Source organism: Amphiura filiformis, chromosome 12 (assembly GCF_039555335.1).
Source record: "Amphiura filiformis chromosome 12, Afil_fr2py, whole genome shotgun sequence".
Lineage (NCBI taxonomy): Eukaryota > Metazoa > Echinodermata > Ophiuroidea > Amphilepidida > Amphiuridae > Amphiura > Amphiura filiformis.
Genome location: NC_092639.1, coordinates 1779925 through 1802061, shown reverse-complemented (window position 1 = coordinate 1802061; position 22137 = coordinate 1779925). Strand labels below are relative to the sequence as shown.

Here is a 22137-nt window from a genome sequence, read left to right as displayed (position 1 = left end):
AAAAAATCCGACCTACCGACCCAACTGTTTCATAAGCCTCTATGGACAAACAAACAATTTTTTTTTGCCTTATCCCATCACATTTGTGAACTATCTATACCTTCATTAACCCTGAACATAATCATTGCTATAATTGGTGTCAGATATAAAAATACTAGTTTGCATCTGGAGATCAACTCTCAATAGACTGTGATTGGTTAGGAAGGTTGACTCAACTGGTGCCTTTTTGGAAAAAAAGAATCGCAGAAAATGGCGAAAAATGACTGTACTTTTACCAAGGAAAAATCAACTTTTCTAGGCATTGTTGACATGGTGTCTTCAAGAAAGAAGTTTCCTATTATTAATTATCAAACTTTTGAGACAGTTTGCATTTTTAAAAGTGAAAAAATAACCACAGGACATGTCAATCATCAGGATAACTCGTAAACAAATTGTTTCTGAGTTTGATTGACAGGTGGCGTCAGACGCAAACTAGTATTTTTTATCTCTGGCTGCGATTATAGTCTTACCTTTTAAGGCGCTCTTCAGTGGTGCCTGTCCATTCTGTGATTTCTTATCTTTCCCATCATCCTTATCCTTTCCACCACCTTCAGATTCAATCTTATTCTTATTCTCGTTTTCATCTTTACCGTCTGCTTTCTTTACTTCCTCCTCCTTCTTATCTTCTGTCTTCTCTTCCTCCTCCACCTTTGTAACTTCGTCTTGTTTGTCCTTGTTTTCTTCCTCTTTGTCCTCTTTGCTATCGTCTTTATTGGCACTACTGGATGTCGCGCTTAAGTTGCTATTGTCGCGACTGGCACCGGCACTTGCCGTTGCACTTCCTGAGCTGTTGTCGTCATTAGCGCTATTTCCAGACACATTCCCACTGTTGCTACCAGAGGGAACATTTTCATCATCTTCTTCAACTTTCTTCTCATCTTCTTCCTTCTTTTCATCTTCTTCCTTCTTATCCTCTTCTTCCTTCTTTTCCTCTTCTTCTCCTTCTTCTTGCTGTCCTGCAGCAGAGTTTTCTTCATCAGATTTGGATTCACTTTTTACATCTGATTTTTCTTCCCCAGATTTCTCAGAGCCCTCGGATTTTTCAGATTCCTCAGATTTCTCAGATTTTTCCTCTGATTTCTCTTCTGTTTTTTCTTCCGTTTTTTCTTCCGTTTTTTCTTCCGTTTTTTCTTCTGCTTTTTCATCTTGTTTTTCATCTGATTTCTCTCCAGCCTTTTCACCATTTTTCTCCTCGGCTTTGTCATCACCCTCCTTGTCATCAGATTTTTTTGGTCCTGGGGAGTTACTCGGTGGGCTTGACTGTAAAATATCAAATATTAACATGAATTTTAACATTTTATAGAAATTGAGCAAGATTTTTTTTCCAGCAATTGCTAACAACTATAGATCCTAAGTCACATGGCTGAACAGCATCATAATACTATACCCTCACATTTTGGGACCCACAGTCAACTGTTGATTTATGATGGTAACCATATTGGACTTAATCTTTTTGGGACATTTCACTATTACCTAAATATGGAAATCGTAAAGGGCTATTCCAGTTGAAATCCATACACAACCTTAATCTTCCAAACACAGACTCAGTGGCTTAGGAAGATTTTCAACATGGGGGGGGGGGGACTGAGAAAATGAAAATTTGTTGATGACCCAGTCTGGTGCCCGAGGGGGGGGGTCCCCCCCCCGATATTAGAAAATTTTGCAAAAAATATGTCAAAAACACTAATTTTTCTTGGTTTGAGATACATTTTTTTCACTTCAACTGGAATGATTGGGGGGCTGAAGGGTATTTGAGTCCCTGCACCAAAATTATTGAGGGGCTGAACCCCCCCCCCCAAGCCTCCCGGTTCCGAAGCCTATGAGGGTGTACCATTTCAAATAGGATTACCTGAATGGGTGACTCCTTTTGAAATCTACACCCCCTGTGTGGGAGGTTAAGGTTATGGTCTTCCATAGGGGGTGTATGAAATTTAACTGGAATAGCACATACTTGCTATCCTGTTCAAAACTCAGGGTGCAGACCTGAGACTAGTAGATGCAGACTACGATAATATTGCAAGCAAAAAGCAGTGCACCTTGTATTAACATACTAACAACCCAAGCAGCATAAACCAAATAAAAAATGGTGCATTAATAAGCCATGCAATTGCAAAGTACTATCTAACGTGCAATCATTATAAACATCTCAAAAAAAGTAACTAACCCCTCTTAAATAATGACCATTATTCAAAAACGGGCGATTGTATTACAAATTTGTAAAATGCGTTGGAAGCAGAATTTATTTCTGAACATTTTAACACCTCATTTGTAGCAATTGACTAAATACTAATGTCACAGCGTACATTTAAATCAATGTAACCCAAGATTTGAAAGTTGCAGAAAGTTGTATGACTTCGTATTCAGTACAATTGAAGTAAATCTGTGTAATGATATCTGAGTGTTTTTGTATTGTAGGTAAGTGCAACTTTCAAATCGGGACTTCACTACATTAAATTGACCGGCGTTTTATTGTTTTCTGGGTTATCGTATCAAATGACGTGTCAAAATGCGCAGAAATAAATTCTGCTTCTAACGCATTTTACAGATTTGTAATACAATAGCCCGTTTTTTGAATAATGGCTATTATTTAAGGGGGGTTAGTTACTTTTTTGAGATGTGTATTAACTGTTGAGGACATGCATGCAAACATTAATTAGTGTAGCAGTAGCAACTAATGTGAACACCTGTGCAAACCAAACAGCCACATTATATGAATGTAAACTACAGAATTAATAAGGGGTTCTAACTGGGATTCCCCTATCCCTATATTTTATCTGTTCATGTGAGGCCTTATAAAAATGTACAGCCTGTTACCAGATGCCCTGGAATGACTTTTGACCCCAATATGTAACCCTGAATGACTTAGGTTTAGTTGTGACTGGATTTGAATTGTTCATGTGAGGTCATTTTTAAATAAAACCTTAATGTAAAGTTACAATAGTATTGGCCTTATTTGGCCATTGGCATGTGAGCTTTGACCTATAATGTAGTCCACAAAATGTTGCTACCCAACAATCATTATGAGCAAAATGGTTGAGATTCGAATTTTAGACTCAATTCCTGAAATGTGCTCCAATTGTGACAAAACAGTATACACAGTAAAAGTGGTCACTTTTGTGGGTGTATTTTTTTTTCTATTTTGCTGATTTTTAAACTATTTCATTTGTTTTTTAATTTGTCATTCGCGAGTTTTCTTACATTGAAATAAACATTACAGAACATATTCAAATGTTTTTATTTTCGCAGTATCTGAGTTGGAACTTTAATGTTCCGCAAGGAATTCAACTTTTAGAGTGCCTTCGGGTCATGAGAAAAAAAGACTCTGAAAACTCAATAATAATAATGAACCCACAGTTTAAAATGATTTGCATTTTGAGCTTCACACGCATGAACTTGAACACATAGTATACACAAGATTGACAATTAGGTATCTACAAACTCAACTAAATGTGGAAAACAAGTGTGTGCGAGTCAAAAGGTTAAACTATATGGATTCCATCATGCTTGCATCTTTCATGGAAAGGAAAGTGTCCCTCCAGATAATTTGCAATGCACCCAGTGGCAAACTTTGATAAAGTGTGTGCATATTGCTATCTGGGTTTAGCTGATTATGTATGCTGATCTTAGTTCAGCAGGCACATGTTGACATTACTGGAGAGGTTCCTCAAGCCTGTTGATTATGATTAATCAGCTATTTAAAGTTCTTTGTCAAGACCAGAGGAAAAATGTATGTTTTTCTGCTGAAAATTTCTGGCAACAGTTTTGACAGAAACCTACTGGCTTTGTATTCTATTTTACAAATCTGTATGGATTCACAAGAGAGGATGAACACCATGAACAGAGACGAGGGAACGTTCTTTTCAAGTCACATCTTTGATCCGCTGCTCAAGACCAATGTTGGAGACAAGAGTATTTCCGGTAAAACAATAACATACGGTCAAGATTCCCGCTCCAAGCTGATGGATCAATAACATCATCAATGCTTTGAGAAAGCCAGCAGAAGGTGTCTGGCAAAACTGTCAGCAGAAAAATGCAAGTTTTTCCTTTGGTCTTTACTAAAAATTTAAATAACAGGTTAACATTTCAACATTGAATCAACATGAAACGTCAATATTCATACCATGATACTAAAAATCATTCAATGTCAGGCCTTTGAAACAACATGCTGAGGCACACTATTATAGCCCACATCCTGGACAATGACGTTTTTCAAAGTTGAAAATCTTTTAAAAACCAGATTGTCTCAGCATCAGGGAAACTTGGGCTTTCATGTGCAGCCAAGTCTGGACAATTATTCTATCAGTTCCACTTGAGCCATATCAAGTCCTCATGAAAGTTTATGCTATTGATTTGGGTCATGTTATTGGAATGATGTAGGAGTTGTTGTGTTGTTATAGCAACAATCCCAGATTCCTGGCCATTCAGATGGCACTTTAGTGGGGTGCAGCCAATCAGGTCTCTGCTTTAATTCCATTTCTTTTGTTGTGTTCACACCTTCTTGGATCTTGGATGCTATACCTTCAAATACTCCCTACAGAAGTTTTAACTGGAGGTGTGATTGAGAGGTCTTATTTTTGGAGTCGGGGTCATACGTCGCTACATTCAGCTAGGACAGACTTGAAAGCTGAATTTGTTTGATGAGTAATGGTGGATGCAGGCAAGTTGTTCCACTCTCTGGTTGTTTGTGGGAAAAATGAGTTGATGAAAGCGTTGGTGTTGGTCTGGTAAATTTGGTATTGGTTGTTGTGTCCTCTTCTGGTCCGTTTTGTCTTTGGGGCGATGTATTTGGTGTGGTCAATGTCCATGATGCCATTCAGGATCAGGCTTAATGAATGCTTTGTATGGAGTTCTTCAAATCCTGAAGAATCTCGTCTGTAGATTGTCTCCACTTTCTACTGCGCTTTGTGCTGGCTTAATAAATGCTTTGTATGGAGTTTCTTCAAATCCTGAAGAATCTCGTCAGTAGATTGTCTGCACTTTCTACTATGCTGCTTTGTCTGGAGTTTCTTCAAATCCTGAAGAATCTCGTCTGTAGATTGTCTCCACTTTCTACTACGCTTTGTGATGGGTTAATGAATGCTTTGTATGGAGTTTCTTCAAATCCTGAAGAATCTCGTCAGTAGATTGTCTCCACTTTCTACTACGCTGCTTTGTCTGGAGTTTCTTCAAATCCTGAGGAATCTCTTCAGTAGATTGTCTCCACTTTCTACTACACTGCTTTGTCTGGAGTTTCTTCAAATCCTGAGGAATCTTGTCAGTAGATTGTCTCCACTTTCTACTAAGCTGCTTTGTCTGGAGTTTCTTCAAATCCTGAGGAATCTTGTCAGTAGATTGTCTCCACTTTCTACTAAGCTGCTTTGTCTGGAGTTTCTTCAAATCCTGAGGAATCTTGTCAGTAGATTGTCTCTACTTTCTACTACGCTTTATGTAGAGTAATTTATGCATATTTGAAGTATCTTTTTGGCTTGATTGTTTTTGTCAGTGGATTATTTCATTTATTAATATTATTTTATAGTAAATTTTGGCTGACTTTTCAATAATTACCAGCTTATATAGGGATTTAAAGATTTAATTCATTGATAGAGTTTGCATTGTTTCTTCTTTTGGAGATTTCTGTTTATTTAATAATTGCGTTATAAATATTGTTTTCCAATTCAATCCTCTGTTTGATCCAAAGAGGTATCTGTATTTGCTTAAGATGAAATTTGGTTAAATGTGATACAGAAGTCAATTCTCGCATGTCCAGCCTATATGGTTGGCTTGTTGTACACATTTTTCCAATAATTCTTGTATTGTGTTATTAATAATATTTATTGGAAGATAAATAATTCAGTACGGTTATCTCTATTTATATTATGTCTTAATTGCTATGAAAGTGCTATGAAATCTATGATTATTTATCTCAATTATATTTATGTATATGAATATAAAATTGTTGAATGGTCATAAATAACTTAATAAATGGTCCTTATGATCGGGAGGGCAATGCGGAGTCTAATCATTGCTTTGGTGTTGTGTTTTCCTGATGTCTCGAGACAATCCAATACGGTATCTTTACTCTGTATGGAGTCTGGACTCTATTAATTGAACCTCTTTGATGTCAGCCAAATTGCCCCCTGTCTATAGTTGATGTGATCATACTTTTGGCTCACATCCATGACAATCCAATATGTTATCATTACGCATAGGGATGTATGGAGTCTGGACTCTTTTAATTTTACCTCTTTGATGTCAGCCAAATTGCCCCCTGTCTATAGTTGATGTGATCATACTTTTGGCTCACATCCATGACAATCCAATATGTTATCATTACGCATAGGGATGTATGGAGTCTGGACTCTTTTAATTTTACCTCTTTGATGTCAGCCAAATTTCCCCCTGTCTATAGTTGATGTGATCATACTTTTGGCTCACATACAAGACAATCCAATATGTTATCATTACGCATATATAGGGATGTATGGAGTCTGGACTCTATTAATTTTACCTCTTTGATGTCAGCCAAATTGCCCCTTGTCTATAGTTGATGTGATCATACTTTTGGCTCACATACAAGACAATCCAATATGTTATCATTACGCATATATAGGGATGTATGGAGTCTGGACTCTATTAATTTTACCTCTTTGATGTCAGCCAAATTGCCCCTTGTCTATAGTTGATGTGATCATACTTTTGGCCCACACCCAAGACAATCCAATATGGTATCATCACATAGGGCTGTACAAAGTCCAGAATCTGTTAATTTTACCTCTTTGATGTGAACCCAATTGCCCCCTGCCTATAGTTGAGGTGATCATACTTTTGGCCCACACCCAAGACAATCCAATATGGTATCATCACATAGGGCTGTACAAAGTCCAGAATCTGTTAATTTTACCTCTTTGATGTGGGCCCAATTTCCCCCTGTCTATAGTTGATGTGATCATACTTTTGGCTCACATCCAAGACAATCCAATATGGTATCATTACGCATAGGGATGTATGGAGTCTGGACTCTATTAATTTTACCTCTTTGATGTGAACCCAATTGCCCCCTGTCTATAGTTGATGTGATCATACTTTTGGCCCACATCCAAGACAATCCAATATGGTATCATCACATAGGGCTGTACAGAGTCTGGACTCTGTTAATTTTACCTCTTTGATGTCAGCCCAATCTCCCCCCATTGCCCCCCTCCCCAATCTATAGTTGATGTGATCATACTTTTGGCTCACATCCAAGACAATCCAATATGGTATCATTACACATAGGGATGTATGGAGTCTGTACTCTATCAGTTTTGCCTCTTTGATGTGAACCCAATTGCCCCCTGTCTATAGGTGATGTAATCATACTTTTGGCCCACACCCAAGACATTCCAATATGGTATCATCACATAGGGCTGTACAAAGTCCAGAATCTGTTAATTTTACCTCTTTGATGTGAGCCCAATTTCCCCCTGTCTATAGTTGATGTGATCATACTTTTGGCTCACATCCAAGACAATCCAATATGTTATCATTACGCATAGGGATGTATGGAGTCTGGACTCTATTAATTTTACCTCTTTGATGTCAGCCAAACTGCCCCCTGTCTATAGTTGATGTGATCATACTTTTGGCTCACATACAAGACAATCCAATATGGTATCATCACATAGGGCTGTACAGAGTCTGGACTCTGTTAATTTGACCTCTTTGATGTCAGCCCAATCTCCCCCCTCCCATTGCCCCCTCCCCAATCTATAGTTGATGTGATCATACTTTTGGCTCACATCCAAGACAATCTAATATGGTATCATTACACATAGGGATGTATGGAGTCTGTACTCTATCAGTTTTGCCTCTTTGATGTGAACCCAATTGCCCCCTGTCTATAGGTGATGTAATCATACTTTTGGCTCACACCCAGGACAATCCAATATGAATATCATTGAATCTGGACTCTATTAGTTTTACCTCTTTGATGTCAGCCCAATTCCCCTCCCCCAATTTCCCCCCTCCATAATCTATAGTTGATGTGATCATACAATAAACCAACATACTGTGCCAAATAAGCAATGCAGTGTAAGTCTTACCGATTTATAAACCGCATTCCCAAGCTGAGCCAAAGTGTCTTTCCTTTTCTTACTCTGTAAACATAAACATGCATTGGACATGCAAGCAAGGTAGATGTATTTGGATGCGAGGAGCAGTTAAAGGAAATAGAGAAGTGAGTTCAGTCAGATTTATGGTGAGGTATTGTAAAATGCATAGGGATAAAAGTACATGCATAGACAAAATGCATGGGATACAATCACACTGATTGGCAATAGTTTACAAGACACAATGCCATAATCATTTTTATTGTCATGCTAAGTTTGCCATAATAAGGTTAGAGTTGAAGCATACAACCATGTAGTTCAATGATAAATGGGTTTAATGTTCTGCATGCTTCATATGCTTCAACATAAAGTTTTGAGATATTTTCTCAAAATATCAAGAGCCAGTGTTCGAAATAAGCACTTATCCTCTTGTCCTCTTGTCCAAATATCACTGGGGACAACCATATTGAGATATGTACTTATCCTCTGGATAACCACTATATTTTATCTCTTAAATATTTTTGAGGACAAGCAGAATTTATGCTTTAGTTGTCCTCAGGACAACCTCCATATTTTCCTTATTTCGGACACTGTCAAGAGCTATCTCAAGAGCCTCTGAACCAATACTAGGCTTGCTTGTAATCATTTTATTGTATTTTTGATGCTGACTCCAAATACGGTCATGCAAATGCATAATTCTGAAATTTTAAAATTAACACAAAATTGAAACTTGTCGTCTGCAGTCAATATCCGTGTGGAGAGAGTCAAGGTTATTATCATTTTGTTCAGCTTATAATTGGCAAAACTTATTCGTTTTTGTTACTGTGTGTGTCGATGAACTGTCAAGTATGTCTGCGTAAATTCACGTAAGCACGCACCAGTCGTACATTACGCAAAGTGCAACTAGCGTAGGTGCTACACCCAACCTGAGACTAGTTCAGGTATACTAGTCTCAGCACCCAACTGCATGCACACCATTCTAATAATTCTATATTAACCCACAATGTGTTATTCCATTTAAAATCAACACTATCTTCCACAGGAGGAGTATGAATTTCAAATGGAATGAACACATTAGGCAGCTCCATTTGAAACTAATTCTCCCTCTGTAGAAGATTGAATCTTTTGCAGAGGGTGTATGAAATTCAAATGGAGCTGCATAATGTGTTCATTCCATTTGAAATTGATACTCCCTCTATGGAAGATATTGCCTAAATCTTCCACAGGGGCAGTGTAGATTTTAAATGGAACAGCCCATTGTTATGAGTCTTCACCAATTATAAACCAAACAAAGTATAGGTTCAGGTTAAGGGGGTACTACACCCCTGTGGTAAATTTGTGACTATTTTTGCATTTTTCTCAAAAAATAATAACACACTGGTAACAAAAGTTATGTATATTATTGGGGCAAGGAACCAAATTACTACACCGAAATTTCAGTGACTCAAGACAAGCGGTTCAGTATATATGGTCGGAAATGAGGTACATCTTAGCGGTACCTTATTTCTTATCATAAATAATGAGCCGCTTAGCTTGGGTCAATGAAATTTGTATGTAATAATTGGATTCCTTGCCCCTATAACATACGTAACTTTTGTTACCACTGTGTTATTAGTTTTTGAGAAAAATGCAAAAAAAGACACAAATTTATCGAGGGGTGTAGTACCCCTTAAGCCAACCCTAAAATAATATCATACATTTTAAATATTTTCTAGACACATTCAGCACACCAAAAAAGTATGTCAATGGTCTAATATTTGTTGATTTTATCCGATTTGAATACAAAACTTGTTAACTGATTTGGTTGGTCATCTGTCACTCTCACACACACACCCCCACTTTTCATCCACTCTTCATGCCTTTTAGCTGTCTCTATAATCAGTAATGAATCACATGGTTACAACATTCATGTATAAGTGGTTATTTTTGCATAGAGATATTTTCACGACTTCCAACAGAAGGCTTTTTTGAGTGTTGATATTTTCATGAAATTTATGCCTTACCAATGTTATCACATGATACAATTTCATATTCGTGTGTTGTTAAATTTGCGGTATAACCTCTACACGTGAAATTTGTGAAAATAAAACCCTCGCAAAAATGTCCACTTATATAGTATAAGCTCTATACACAGCAAAAAATCCTTTCACACCTGCTATATTGGGCTATTCCAGTTGAAATCCATACACCCCCTAAGGAAGACATGACCTTAATCTCCCACACAGACTGCATAGATTTCAAATAGAGTCACCCATTTAGGTAACCCCATTTGAAATTCACACTCCACATGTGGGAGATTAATTTCAAATCTTCCATAGCGAGTGTATGAATTTCAACAGAAATAATCCATTATAACTGCAAATTTCTTCACTAAAAAGTGACTTCCAAATCCCACTTACCCCAACATTGACGACTTTAGCCTTGCTACGTTTGCGGACAGCATTGATTCTTTCCTCTGCTACTTTGTTAATCTGTTCTTTGATGGATGGATAGTGAGTCAGTACTTCATCTAAATCCTCTTTGGTCAACACAAACATGTCACAGTTACCTTGGGCTCTGCAGGTCAAGTCAAATAGTAAAAAGTAAAAAGTTTATATAGTTCGCAATTTTCTTCTCGATGACCTCTTTATAAAGAAATTACTACCCAATGACCCCTTGTTTAATTTTTTAATACCCATTGACCTTCCTTTTGTGGTAGATGTCTCATTTTACACAGACCATCACGTTATGTTAATTAGGGTCAGGGCTTACGGCTATTAGGGTTAGGGTTATTGTTAGGGTTATTAACCCCTGACCCTAATTAACATATTGTGATGTTCTTAATAGACCATGGGACAAGGCTTGCTAAGTGCTTCAGAAAGTAGTTTTCGTTCTCCCTTTCTGGGTAGAGGATGGTTTATACATGAAAATATAGCTATTATATCACTGATCAATAATATAACATTTCCCACTTCAAAAGTTGCACGTTACTGTGTAATTTAGGAGTTATTTGGGGTTAAAAATGTGTTTTTCGTGTTTTTCGTGATTTTTTCCATTTTTGCCCAAAAATGTGAAATATTAAAATAGCTGTAACTTTAAAAATAAATTGAGTAGAAATTTCATTTCTATTGTAGATGTTACATGTCATATGGATTTCCAACACTGGTGAATAAAAATGTCATAGCACAACTCTAAAATATAAAAAAATGGCAAAAACCATATTTTTGTGCTATTTTGGCCATTTTGACCTAAAATGTAATTTTGCATGGGAAAAAAATAAATATATATTTTCTTGATTTAAAAAATATGTCATTATATCAACCTAGTTATTCTGAACAAAAAAGTTAAGATGGTGAATGTCTGTGACCTATAGTTTTTGATCTATGGCCGTTTCAAATTCATATATGGACTAAAATAGCATGTTTTTTGTTCAAGATTTCCAATATTACGCCAAAAATGGTCCTTTATGGCCATTTTAACCAACTTTTAGTTTTTGGAAAGTGGGAACTTCACTTAATAATATGAACATGTAATTGTACTTTAATGTTAAGCTATTTCAAGATCCACTAGTATGCCCACTACCGTGGTAGCAGCAATTTTATCTACTTTCAATGCAGTAAAATGATGACTAAAATGATTTTGCTGCATTGAAAGTAGTAAAATTGACGATATAATTGCTTCTGCCATGGAAACCGAGCTACCAGTCAGTGGCGTAACTTTGGGTCAGGGTGCCCGGGGGCGAAAGTAGTTCGGGTGCCCCTGACCAACATGGTGCAGAGCTAATCAATTTTAGTATTGAAAGCCATAGACCTACCGAATAACTTACGAAGTGTTTCAGATTAAATTTATATCATGTTTCAATGCAGTTCATGTTAATAAAACAAAATGTTTTCACATTCTCTAATGTCTTTACTTTGGAGACTCGTCACTAGCTGCAGTGACGTAGCATATGGCGCCCAGGGGCAAGAATACAAAATACCCCCCTCTTCCTAAAACAATTGCGTGCGAGCGCGCAAAAATGTGCATAAATACCACTAATTTGGTATTTAATCAAGTTGAATTTAGGTCTTTAAAATGACAATTTATATATTTGCAATGCTTGGCATGAAGCCTTGCGAAAAAATTTTGTGTTGAAGGGCACCCAAATGAAGAGTAATTCAATGCATGGTGGGTAAAGGTTTCCACTTCTTTCCTATAACAAAGTAGGCCTACTATCGTGTCAAAGGCTATCCAGGCTTGGGTGCCCCTTAGCCCGGGTGCCCGGGGGCACGCCCCCCCAGAGCCCATAGGAGTTACGCCACTGCTACCAGTGGATCTACAACTAGCTTAAAATGAAAGTACTATAATATATCCATAATATATGTGAAGTTCCCACTTTCCAAACACTGAATATTTTGTTAAAATTACAAAAAGTACCATTTTCAGCCTAATATTGGAAAAATTGACAAAAACATGCTATTTTAGTCCATATGTGAATTTGAAAGGGCCATAGATCAAAAACTATAGGTCACAGACATTCACCATCATTAACTTTTTTGTTCAGAATAACTAGGTTGATATAATGACATATTTTTTAAATCAAGAAAATATATATATATTTTTTTTCCCATGCAAAAAATTACATTTTAGGTCAAAAATGGCCAAAATAGCACAAAAATATGGTTTTTGCCATTTTTTTATATTTTAGAGTTGTGCTATAACATTTTTATTCACCAGTGTTGGAAATCCATATGACATGTAACATCTACAATAGAAATGAAATTTCTACTCAATTTATTTTAAAGTTACAGCTATAATAATATTTGACATTTTTGGGCAAAATGGAAAAAATCACTTAAAAACACATTTTTAACCCCAAATAACTCCTAAATGAGTAAAGTAAAAGCGTGGGAACTTTTTGGATATTAATTCAGACATATATTTACTCTTGATTTGTTATGTTTTTATGTTCTGCCCAAGAGTGGACTACGGAAGTGAAAGATAAATGCCCATGTCCCATAGTCTATAAATGAGATATTTACCTCTTTTTTTAAACATTTGTTAGCGATAGGCCTTTATTTCCTGACGCCAGGTCGCGACATATCCATAACTTCTAAAATTGAGGAATTTTGCTTGATCACATCACAAATTTGTATTATATCTCGAATTAAAAATAATAATCAAAATTATGTCATTATGACATTCATCATATGCAGAATGCAATTTGACGTGTCTGATGTGCTCACATGTCCCACAAAAATACTGTGCAAACGTTGCTATCTGATCCCTTAAATTTTCAAAAAAATTGTTAGAAAGTGTTTTGTTATTTGAATTTTTTGTCTTCTACGACAGCACCTTGTGATCTACTTTGTGGATGGTAAGTTGTACATTATAACTCTGTTATAGAAAACTGCTTTGAAATTTGTTTCTCCACACACCTGATTGAGGCAGTTCTGGGACAACTGAAAACCAGACTGATTTCACCAAAGAATCTGCCTGCTTGCATGGTGTCAAACACAATAGATCCGTCTTCAGAGACGACATCAACACCTCCTCGATGGATGAAGAACATCTGACGAGAAAAACAAATAACTGGTTATGAATATCTGAAAATGGTGCATACATCAACATACATGTATCAGGATCTGCCCAGTGGAGTATTCCAGTCGAAATCCATACACCCCCTATGGAAGACAAATTTCAAATGGAGTTGCCATTCAGTGTCGTCTGCTCCAAAATGGGCTATTCCAGTTGAAATCCATACACCCCCTAGGAAAAGGAGTCAAATGGAGCCACATTTGAATTCCTTGTGTGGGAGATTAAGATCATGTCTTTCCATAGGGCGGGTATGGATTGCAACTGAATAGCCCATTATTTGGCAGATATTCATAACCAGTTTCATTAACGTTATCTTGGTCCAATTTTATGTGACACTTTCATCCCAAAGCAAATACACTTCAGTAGCAGATGCCAACGCAGCCGGTATTATGATAAAATATTGGATATGACATAATAGAGGATAGTCACAACAAAAATCATTTATTCTCATTCTTAGTCAGTTAAATATTATTTGAATGGCTAATTCACAAAAATTAAGTTACCGTCATGAAAACTCCCCATTTTTGAAATTAACAGAACTTGTTTCCACTTCAATTGCGCAGGCGAGTATTTACACACTAGATATATGCAACCCACACCTACACACCCACTGACTAAGCCACACCCACTGACTACGAATTATCCACTTACTTCTTTTCCGAAGTCATATTTTCTCACGATGTATTCTTTGGCGAGGTAATAGACTGGCTTGATACACATGGCCAACATTTTCTGGAAGCCTAACTCTGTATTCTGAAACAGTGGTACCTGTAATAATAGACAAAATGTGACGTGTCATGTCAAAAGGAGACACTTTTGGGCAGGATCGTAAATGGAGAAATAGACAAAAATCTGCCCGGGGTGTTTTGTTCACAATTTGGGTTTGTTGCAAATTTGTGATGTTATTAATGTTAAAAATATTGTCTGATAGTTTCAGACCGGAATATTACTGGCATCTTGTATTTTTTGAGACATTTTTCAAGGTAATTCCTATTCTCAACATTGTCAATAATATTTTTAAAGGCCGATATCTCAATTTCCAATTTTATAATACCATAACTTACGTACTCAATATCTTCGCTTAGGAATGTCCGATTTCATTGGGGAAAACTATATTTCAGAGATGTGAAAACCTCAGAATTGACAACCTGCCCAAAAGTGTCTCCTTTTGACATGACACGTCACAAATGTAACAACGTAAATAGGCCCTTATTCAATTGAAGAGCTTTATACACTTAAAACTGCCCAGGCACGGTTGCTTAAATCTTTTCTTTTTTTTAATCAATGATTTCAATCATTATTATTTTTAATTTGATTAATTATGGACAGTTCAATGTTGTTTTGGTTAAATAATAATCTGTGTTAGCTTATTTGTGATGGTTTTTTTTAGTTTGCTGTGATATCACCCTCTCACTGTGCAGACTTGGAGGGCAGCAAGTTAACCCACTGACCCAAAACAATGTGACAAAAGAGAGAATAACTATTTGTAGGCTACTTTGTGTAGAACTCCCGTATCCCTGCAAAGTCTTCCACAAATAGAGTATAATATTTTTTTGGTTTTTGCAAATGGAATTGGTTAGGGTTAATTATTTTGAAACCCATACTCAACCTTTGTATGGCTTTACCCCTATCTTCCACAACTGGAGTGAGTATATCAAATGGAAGTTACCCATACAGAGATAAGTTTAAGTGACCGCTTATAGGTTCTAATTTCAACCAGCCTAATCATAAAGCTCCTGTGGCCGAGTGTTTAATGCACAGGTCTCGTAAACCTGAGGTCCTGGGCTCGATTCCCTGGTAAAAAATAATGTTTATTTATATAATTCCCGTCGATCATGCCACTATTTTCCGTGGAAGTTATCCAATTCTATTTTAAACCCATACTCCCTCTGTGGAACACTTTAGCTAAATCTTCTACAGGGGAGTGTGGATTTCTAATGGAACCTACCTTGTTAATCATGCCTGCATAGAGACTGACGGACACATCAGCTTTCAATGAAAGTGGCAGTCCATCAAACAGTGAGTCTGGATCAATACCTTTGGTTCTTAGCCATGAATAGTTAAAGTATTCGGTCACTCGCAGGGCTAAGTTCTTATCTACTTTCTGATCCTGTAATTAGAGCAGAGAAAATAATATGAATATTACAATTAACCCAATGGGCTCTAAGAACTGTTTTGATTGGTTACAAAGAGGGCTATATCATGTAATTAGCCAATCAGAAATATGGTTAAGAATAGTCAATAGGGTTGAAGGGGATAAAGCTTACAATTGCTGAAAGATTGAAAGGCTCTATTTTAATGGTTACTCAGATGATTATATCATGGAATTGACCAATTAGGGGCACTGTAAGAAAGACAGCAGTGTCCATGGGGTTAACATTTGACACATCATTCTGCTTCAAGATGAAGCACCAGAGAAAAGAGTCTTGCATTTTCAGGGTACAGGTCTGTGAAGAGTTGCAGTATCCTAATCAGTCTACAGGTAGAATAACCCCTGCACACAGAATCATCTTCTTGAGTTTGAGCTTCATGACGTCATTCAAATAAAAATTTCTTGGGCTTGCAACATTTATTTCTGATTCTCGCATATTTTAATTATTTATTATTTAACCTCTATTTAAACACAATGATCACCTCATCTATACCATCATGGCCAACCAATCGTTAACTTTCTCCACGTGGACGACAAGATTCAAATTTTGTTTTTAAAATGCAAATACTCCAGATTTTCATGACCATATTTGAAATCAGCATGAAAAATGCATCAAAATGAATATAAACAAGCCTAGCATTGGTTCAGTGGTTCTTAAGATTGCTCAATCTTGATATATGAAGAAAATATCTCAAAACTTTTTATTCATCCTGTTTATGTTGAAGCCTATGGCTAGCATGCATAGCAACTATTTTAAACTGTTGCAATATGGTAGTTCACAGCATCTTGTGAATGGTAGTGAGCTTTGGCAAAAAATTGCATTGATCATTTCATAGCGAGTGTGTAGAAGAATTCAAATATCACAGATATACTTTTATAGGTCCTGTGGTTCTTGAGTTATGTTGTAAAGAGGGCTAAAACAACAACACTTTTGTAAAACGTACATAACGAATTATCAACAATAAATCAAGCAAGTTTTCAAAGTATATGATTTGTAGAATGAACTTTGTAGAAAAACATTAAAGTGTTATTTTTCAATAATATATTGATTAAGATAATGAAAATAAATTTTTTGGCTGCTTCGACCAGCAATACCGCCTCTACCCTTAATTATCAGTACTGTACCTTGAGATATCTTGTGATAGCTGTGAGTTTTTCTTGGTATCTTGCTCTCTGAGCATCAGCATTAGCCAAGCTGGCAGCGACACTGGCTATTACATAGCCAAAAACACAATGCCAAATATCATGGACCCCAAAGCCAATATCATCTAAGAAAAAGAAGAGAAATATTCAACATTCGAAATTTAGTGGTTCGCAATTATAATAGCATGTCAACATATTTGATCTATCCTAGTGAAGTTGGGGGGGAAGTAAAAAGTGTGCAAATGAGAAGGTAAAATTCACCTATTTCCTAGTAGACCTTATTCATCATTTTCATTAACCCTAACACCCAAAAATCTTACAAACTCTTACGATGAAAAAATCTGCGCATGCATGAATCCCAGGGTCTGCGATAGCATAATCATCCCAAGTGTTATATCAAGACGCGAATTGCTGGCGGGCAGCAATAACCCGATGTAGCTACCGTCCGCGATCGTGTGCTTGGCATGCGGGGGATCAAAGGTTCGAATCCCGGGGGTGCCAAGTCAAAAATTCTTCTTCTCCTTGACTTTTTCGGATCTTCTTTGACTTCCGATCCCAAAAAGCAGGGTCCAGTGTTAGGGTCTTTAACTACACGACGTATTTTTCCAGATTAGAGCCTACCCTAACCCTAACACCCAAAAATCTTACAAAATCTTACGATAAAAATATCTGCGCATGCATGAATCCCAGGGTCTGCGATGACGCAATCACCCCAAGCGTTATATGCGCACGGAATTGCTGGCCGGGCAGCAATAACCCGTGTAGCTACCGGTCCGTGATCGTGTGCTTGGCATCACGAGGGTCAAAGGTTCGAATCCGGGGGTGCCAAGTCAAAATTCTTCTTCTCCTTGGCTTTTTCGGATCTTCTTTGAAATTTACGATCCCAAAAAGCAGGGTCCAGTGTTGGGGTTAAGGCGGGTGGATTTCCAAAAAATCACAACGGGTCTCTATATAGGTTTCTGTCCTGCATCGCTGTCTTGAAATCTTCTACCTCCAATCCTGGGTCTTCCAATCTTATTTTTTTACAAAAATTGCATGTCGGCGTGCAAAATATCTTATTTGGTCATAATCAAGGTGAATTTGGGCCTTAAACAGTCTCTCATAATTACTATATTTGTTGACATGAGCAAGAGGAATGCAAAAATGTCAACTTATATATGGCCATACAAATATCAGTTGATTTGGCACCCCCTTCAACACAGCGCCCCTGGGGCATGCTCCACCTTTCCCTCTAGCTAAACCCCTGTCAGTATGTGAAACCAGACAGTCTACGGTTTTCACACAATCTTGTTACATACAGCTATGTGATGAGCAGTTTCAGATTTCATTTCTGAGGATACACAACCTATTTGCATTTTCTGAAGCTTATGCCAGACAAAATTTGAATTGTCAAAAAGTGGCTGAAAAAAAAAGGGTCATTCCCCTTGTCCCCACAGGATTGACACCCATGTCCCCACAGGATCGACACCCATGTCCCCGACATGTCCCCACAGGATTGACACCCATGTCCCTGACATGTCCCCACAGGATCGACACCCATGTCCCCGACATGTCCCCACAGGATTGACACCCATGTCCCTGACATGTCCCCACAGGATTGACACCCATGTCCCCGACATGTCCCCACAGGATCGACACCCATGTCCCCGACATGTCCCCACAGGATTGACACCCATGTTGACAGGTAAGCTGGGCCTGGGCCCAGGGGCCACAATCTGGAGGGTGACCAAACTTGATGCCGTGTGTGTGTGATATTGACCAAATTAATAAAATTCTTAAAAAGTTAAATATATGCACACTTCATGTGAATTTGTTCCAATTTCAACCATATTTGACCATTTTAGCTTCATTATCATGTTTTGATGAATCCAAGTGTTTGAAAATATTGGACCCAAAACATAATGATAAAATTGGATGCTTTACACCCAATATTTAGTGGTCTAGTTACAAGTTTTAGAATATTGGACTCCAATATTTTAAACTTATAGCTCAACCAATAAATATGGGCTCAATCAATCTAATTTTATATCAATGGCAAAAAAATGTGCACACAACCATCCAAAGACCAGGTGGAACAAGCATTGCCCAGGGGCCAGCAGAGGTTCATATCAGAAATGTTGCTAATCTTGAAACATTCAAAACTAAGCTGAAGACATATGTTTTTCCATAACATTGTTGCCTTTGTTTAAGTTAATTTAAGATAAATCCGCCCCTGTAGATATGGCAATTCATCTCCAGTGATCGCTTGTCTTACCTCTGCGACATTGTCAGATGTGGCATGGATGTCACCATAGCCAACTGAAGCACCCGTAGCTGATGCCCAATAAAGACTGGTTATATACTGACTGAATAGTGATTGTGTATCTAGAAAAAAAATGAAACAGTTTAAGATTAGAATCCAAGTCTACTGATACTCTTGGTCATGTCCCCTTTGGCTCCTCTTACAAAGAGTCAAAACTATATTACCAGGTTTACACAACTAAGCTATATCAGATATTCCCCTTTCAATTTTGAACCACACAGATGTGGCAAAACAAAAAAAATTGCTATGTAATACCAGCGCATATGTCGCCAATGTGTGTCACTTGTGCCTGTCGATCGTAACTGAGTCGGTCCTTTTCTTGTGTTATGACCTTCCCGACTTACAGTGTTATGAACATTGCGTACACAGTTGACTAATATTTTAATTGTGATAATTAAACGACAGACTCCATCGTTACATTCAAAATCTCAGATATTGTCACGACTACAGCACCTAATGTCTTCATTTTTGCAGGGTATGTTAGTCACCAAAGTACATTACAATTGTGTAAAAATTAAAATTTTGAATTATACATTAATAAATGCGTATCACTACTTGGGAGTGAAATTGAACAAAATAACACACGCGTACTGATATGTTGATGCATCTAATGCACAATCCCAGAAGGGGGGAGTGCATTAGACGCGTCAACATTTCAGTACAAGTGCATTAGTTTGTACAATTTCTTGAGCAACAAGTGATACGCATTTATTAACCTATTTCATACACAACTAAAAAATCTTGTGATTTTCGCTATTTTTATAACAAAATTGTCACTAAAAATGTTGGAAAATGTAATCAAGTATAAATGCATCCACCCACAAGAAAAATGAACGCGTCCGAAAGTACTGCGCGCCTGTGCAATTATACAATATTTATGCACGGCTATTCATTTACTAACGTTTGCTCCGATTGGTTCTCACTTCTCACTATCTAGGAGTGTATGACAACACATTGAGGGCATCATACTCAGTAACTGTTACAATATGACTTTAATCTATTCAAATTTTTAGTGTTTTATTAGATTACTTACAAAAATATGTGTCTGTGTTACTCGTCCATGATCCATTCTTACAATAGTGATAATTTGTTTCCACCATATTGTGAAGATCTAATTCTGTAGGTTCAGCCTTGAATAGCGGAGGACAAGCATTGATGTACCACAGACAGGACAGGATGTGTATAAACAGCACCAAGTAAAAGAAAAACTTCACTTTCCTGAAACAAACAACGGAACACATTAACCCTATGAGAACTACCTGCCGATTGGCCAAAATGAATATTGTGTCCAATTTTGAACCAATCAAGGAGGATATTAATAAAATCATCTGCAAAAAATACAAGTATGACCATAAATAGTTTTAAGCCTGGTCATAATTGGCAATTGAAATAAGCATTTCAAGTTATCAACCAATTAGAAATGCTGTTAGATGACCAGTAGTGTCCAGGGAGTTAAGAAATCAACAATGAATAATGAAAAATGTTGGCAATAACTTTAGAATCTACAAGCCGCTACTTGTCATTCCTCAGTACAAATGACCATATGGGGATGTGCCCAAACATGGGTAGCATTCAGCCTTTTGGTATATCGATGACACCTTTTTCCAGGCCAATTGTGGATTACGGATGGGTCCTTTTTTCAAAATTTTCTCAATTTTTTTGGAAAATAGCCCAATTTTGCCTCACTGTAGCTCATATTTTTTAAATTTCCCAGAAATTTGGAGAAAATTTTTTCAAAATGTTCTCAGTTTTTTTTCGGCAAATAGCCCTATTTTGCCTCATAGTAGCCAACATTTTTGAAATTTCCACAAAATTTGTAAAAATATTTGTGTTAAATTTGGCCGAAAAGTTTGAATTTTGGATATAGATAAGTCCAAATTTCTTGAAAAATTGGTATATTGATGGGTCCCCTTTAAAATTCGTAGCAGCACAACCCTACCCAAACCAGATTTGAGTACCCCCCTGGGTGTCATACACCTGATTTTTTGAGAACGGTGCATCATAATGTAATAAAGTGTAGCTCATGGGTGATGTAACTTAATCTAAAGTTTTGCCAAAAGTTAATTTACTTATATTTTTCATTTTCAAGCACTTAAAATAATGTAGCACTTTTGGCCTAGTGCCGCCAGTGCCATCAATGCATCAAGGGAGTAGAGGGAGTGCATGCAGCCCTGACACACACTCTCTTCTTGGAATTAAGGAGATGGGTCATTAAGGGCTGGGGTATGAACGTTTGGACAGTATTTATTGTGGGACATTAGAGCACATCAGACATATCGTCGAATTGCATTCTGAATACGAAGAATGTCATTCTGATATCAAATAATTTTGGTTTTTGAAATTAGCAATTTAATACACATTTTATGGCAAATCATTAAAATTGATATTTTTGATATTTAACAGTACTTGAAGTAAACTTTATAAATCTGATGATTTATACTTAAAAGTGTATGTATGTGGGATGAAAAACCGACGATCAATTGAAAATTTTGACCTTTTCAGTATTGAAGATATGGATTTTTTTCCCAAAACACCAAAAAAATAAAATAGGTCTTTTTGGGAAAAAAATCCATATCTTCAATATGAAAGGTCAAAATTTTCAATTGACCGTCGGCTTTTCCTCCCTGCTACATACACTTTAAGAATATATCATTAGATTTATATAATTTACTTCGAGGACTGTTATATATCAAAAATTTGAAAAATATCAAATTTTAATAATTTGTCATAAAATTTGTATTATATTCATTGTGATTTTCAAAAAATTAAAATTATTTGATATCAGAAAGACATGCTTCGTATTCAGAATGCAATTCGATAGGTCTGAGGTGCTCTCATGTCCTACAAAAAATACTGTCAAAGCATATAAACGCTCATTT

The 22137-nt window shown here is 36.8% G+C and overlaps 1 protein-coding gene across 1 annotated transcript in view; it reads right to left on the bottom strand.

The window, feature by feature from the left end:
• The window catches only part of LOC140165632 (uncharacterized), a 361058-nt gene that overhangs the window by 22503 nt on the left and 316418 nt on the right, over nt 1-22137 (bottom strand). Inside the window, 10 exon segments of the mRNA XM_072188920.1 lie at nt 510-1299; nt 8100-8153; nt 10505-10661; nt 13502-13635; nt 14313-14429; nt 15610-15771; nt 16939-17042; nt 17045-17081; nt 19211-19320; nt 20292-20476. Of these exon segments, the coding sequence (XP_072045021.1) occupies nt 510-1299; nt 8100-8153; nt 10505-10661; nt 13502-13635; nt 14313-14429; nt 15610-15771; nt 16939-17042; nt 17045-17081; nt 19211-19320; nt 20292-20476 (1850 nt within the window).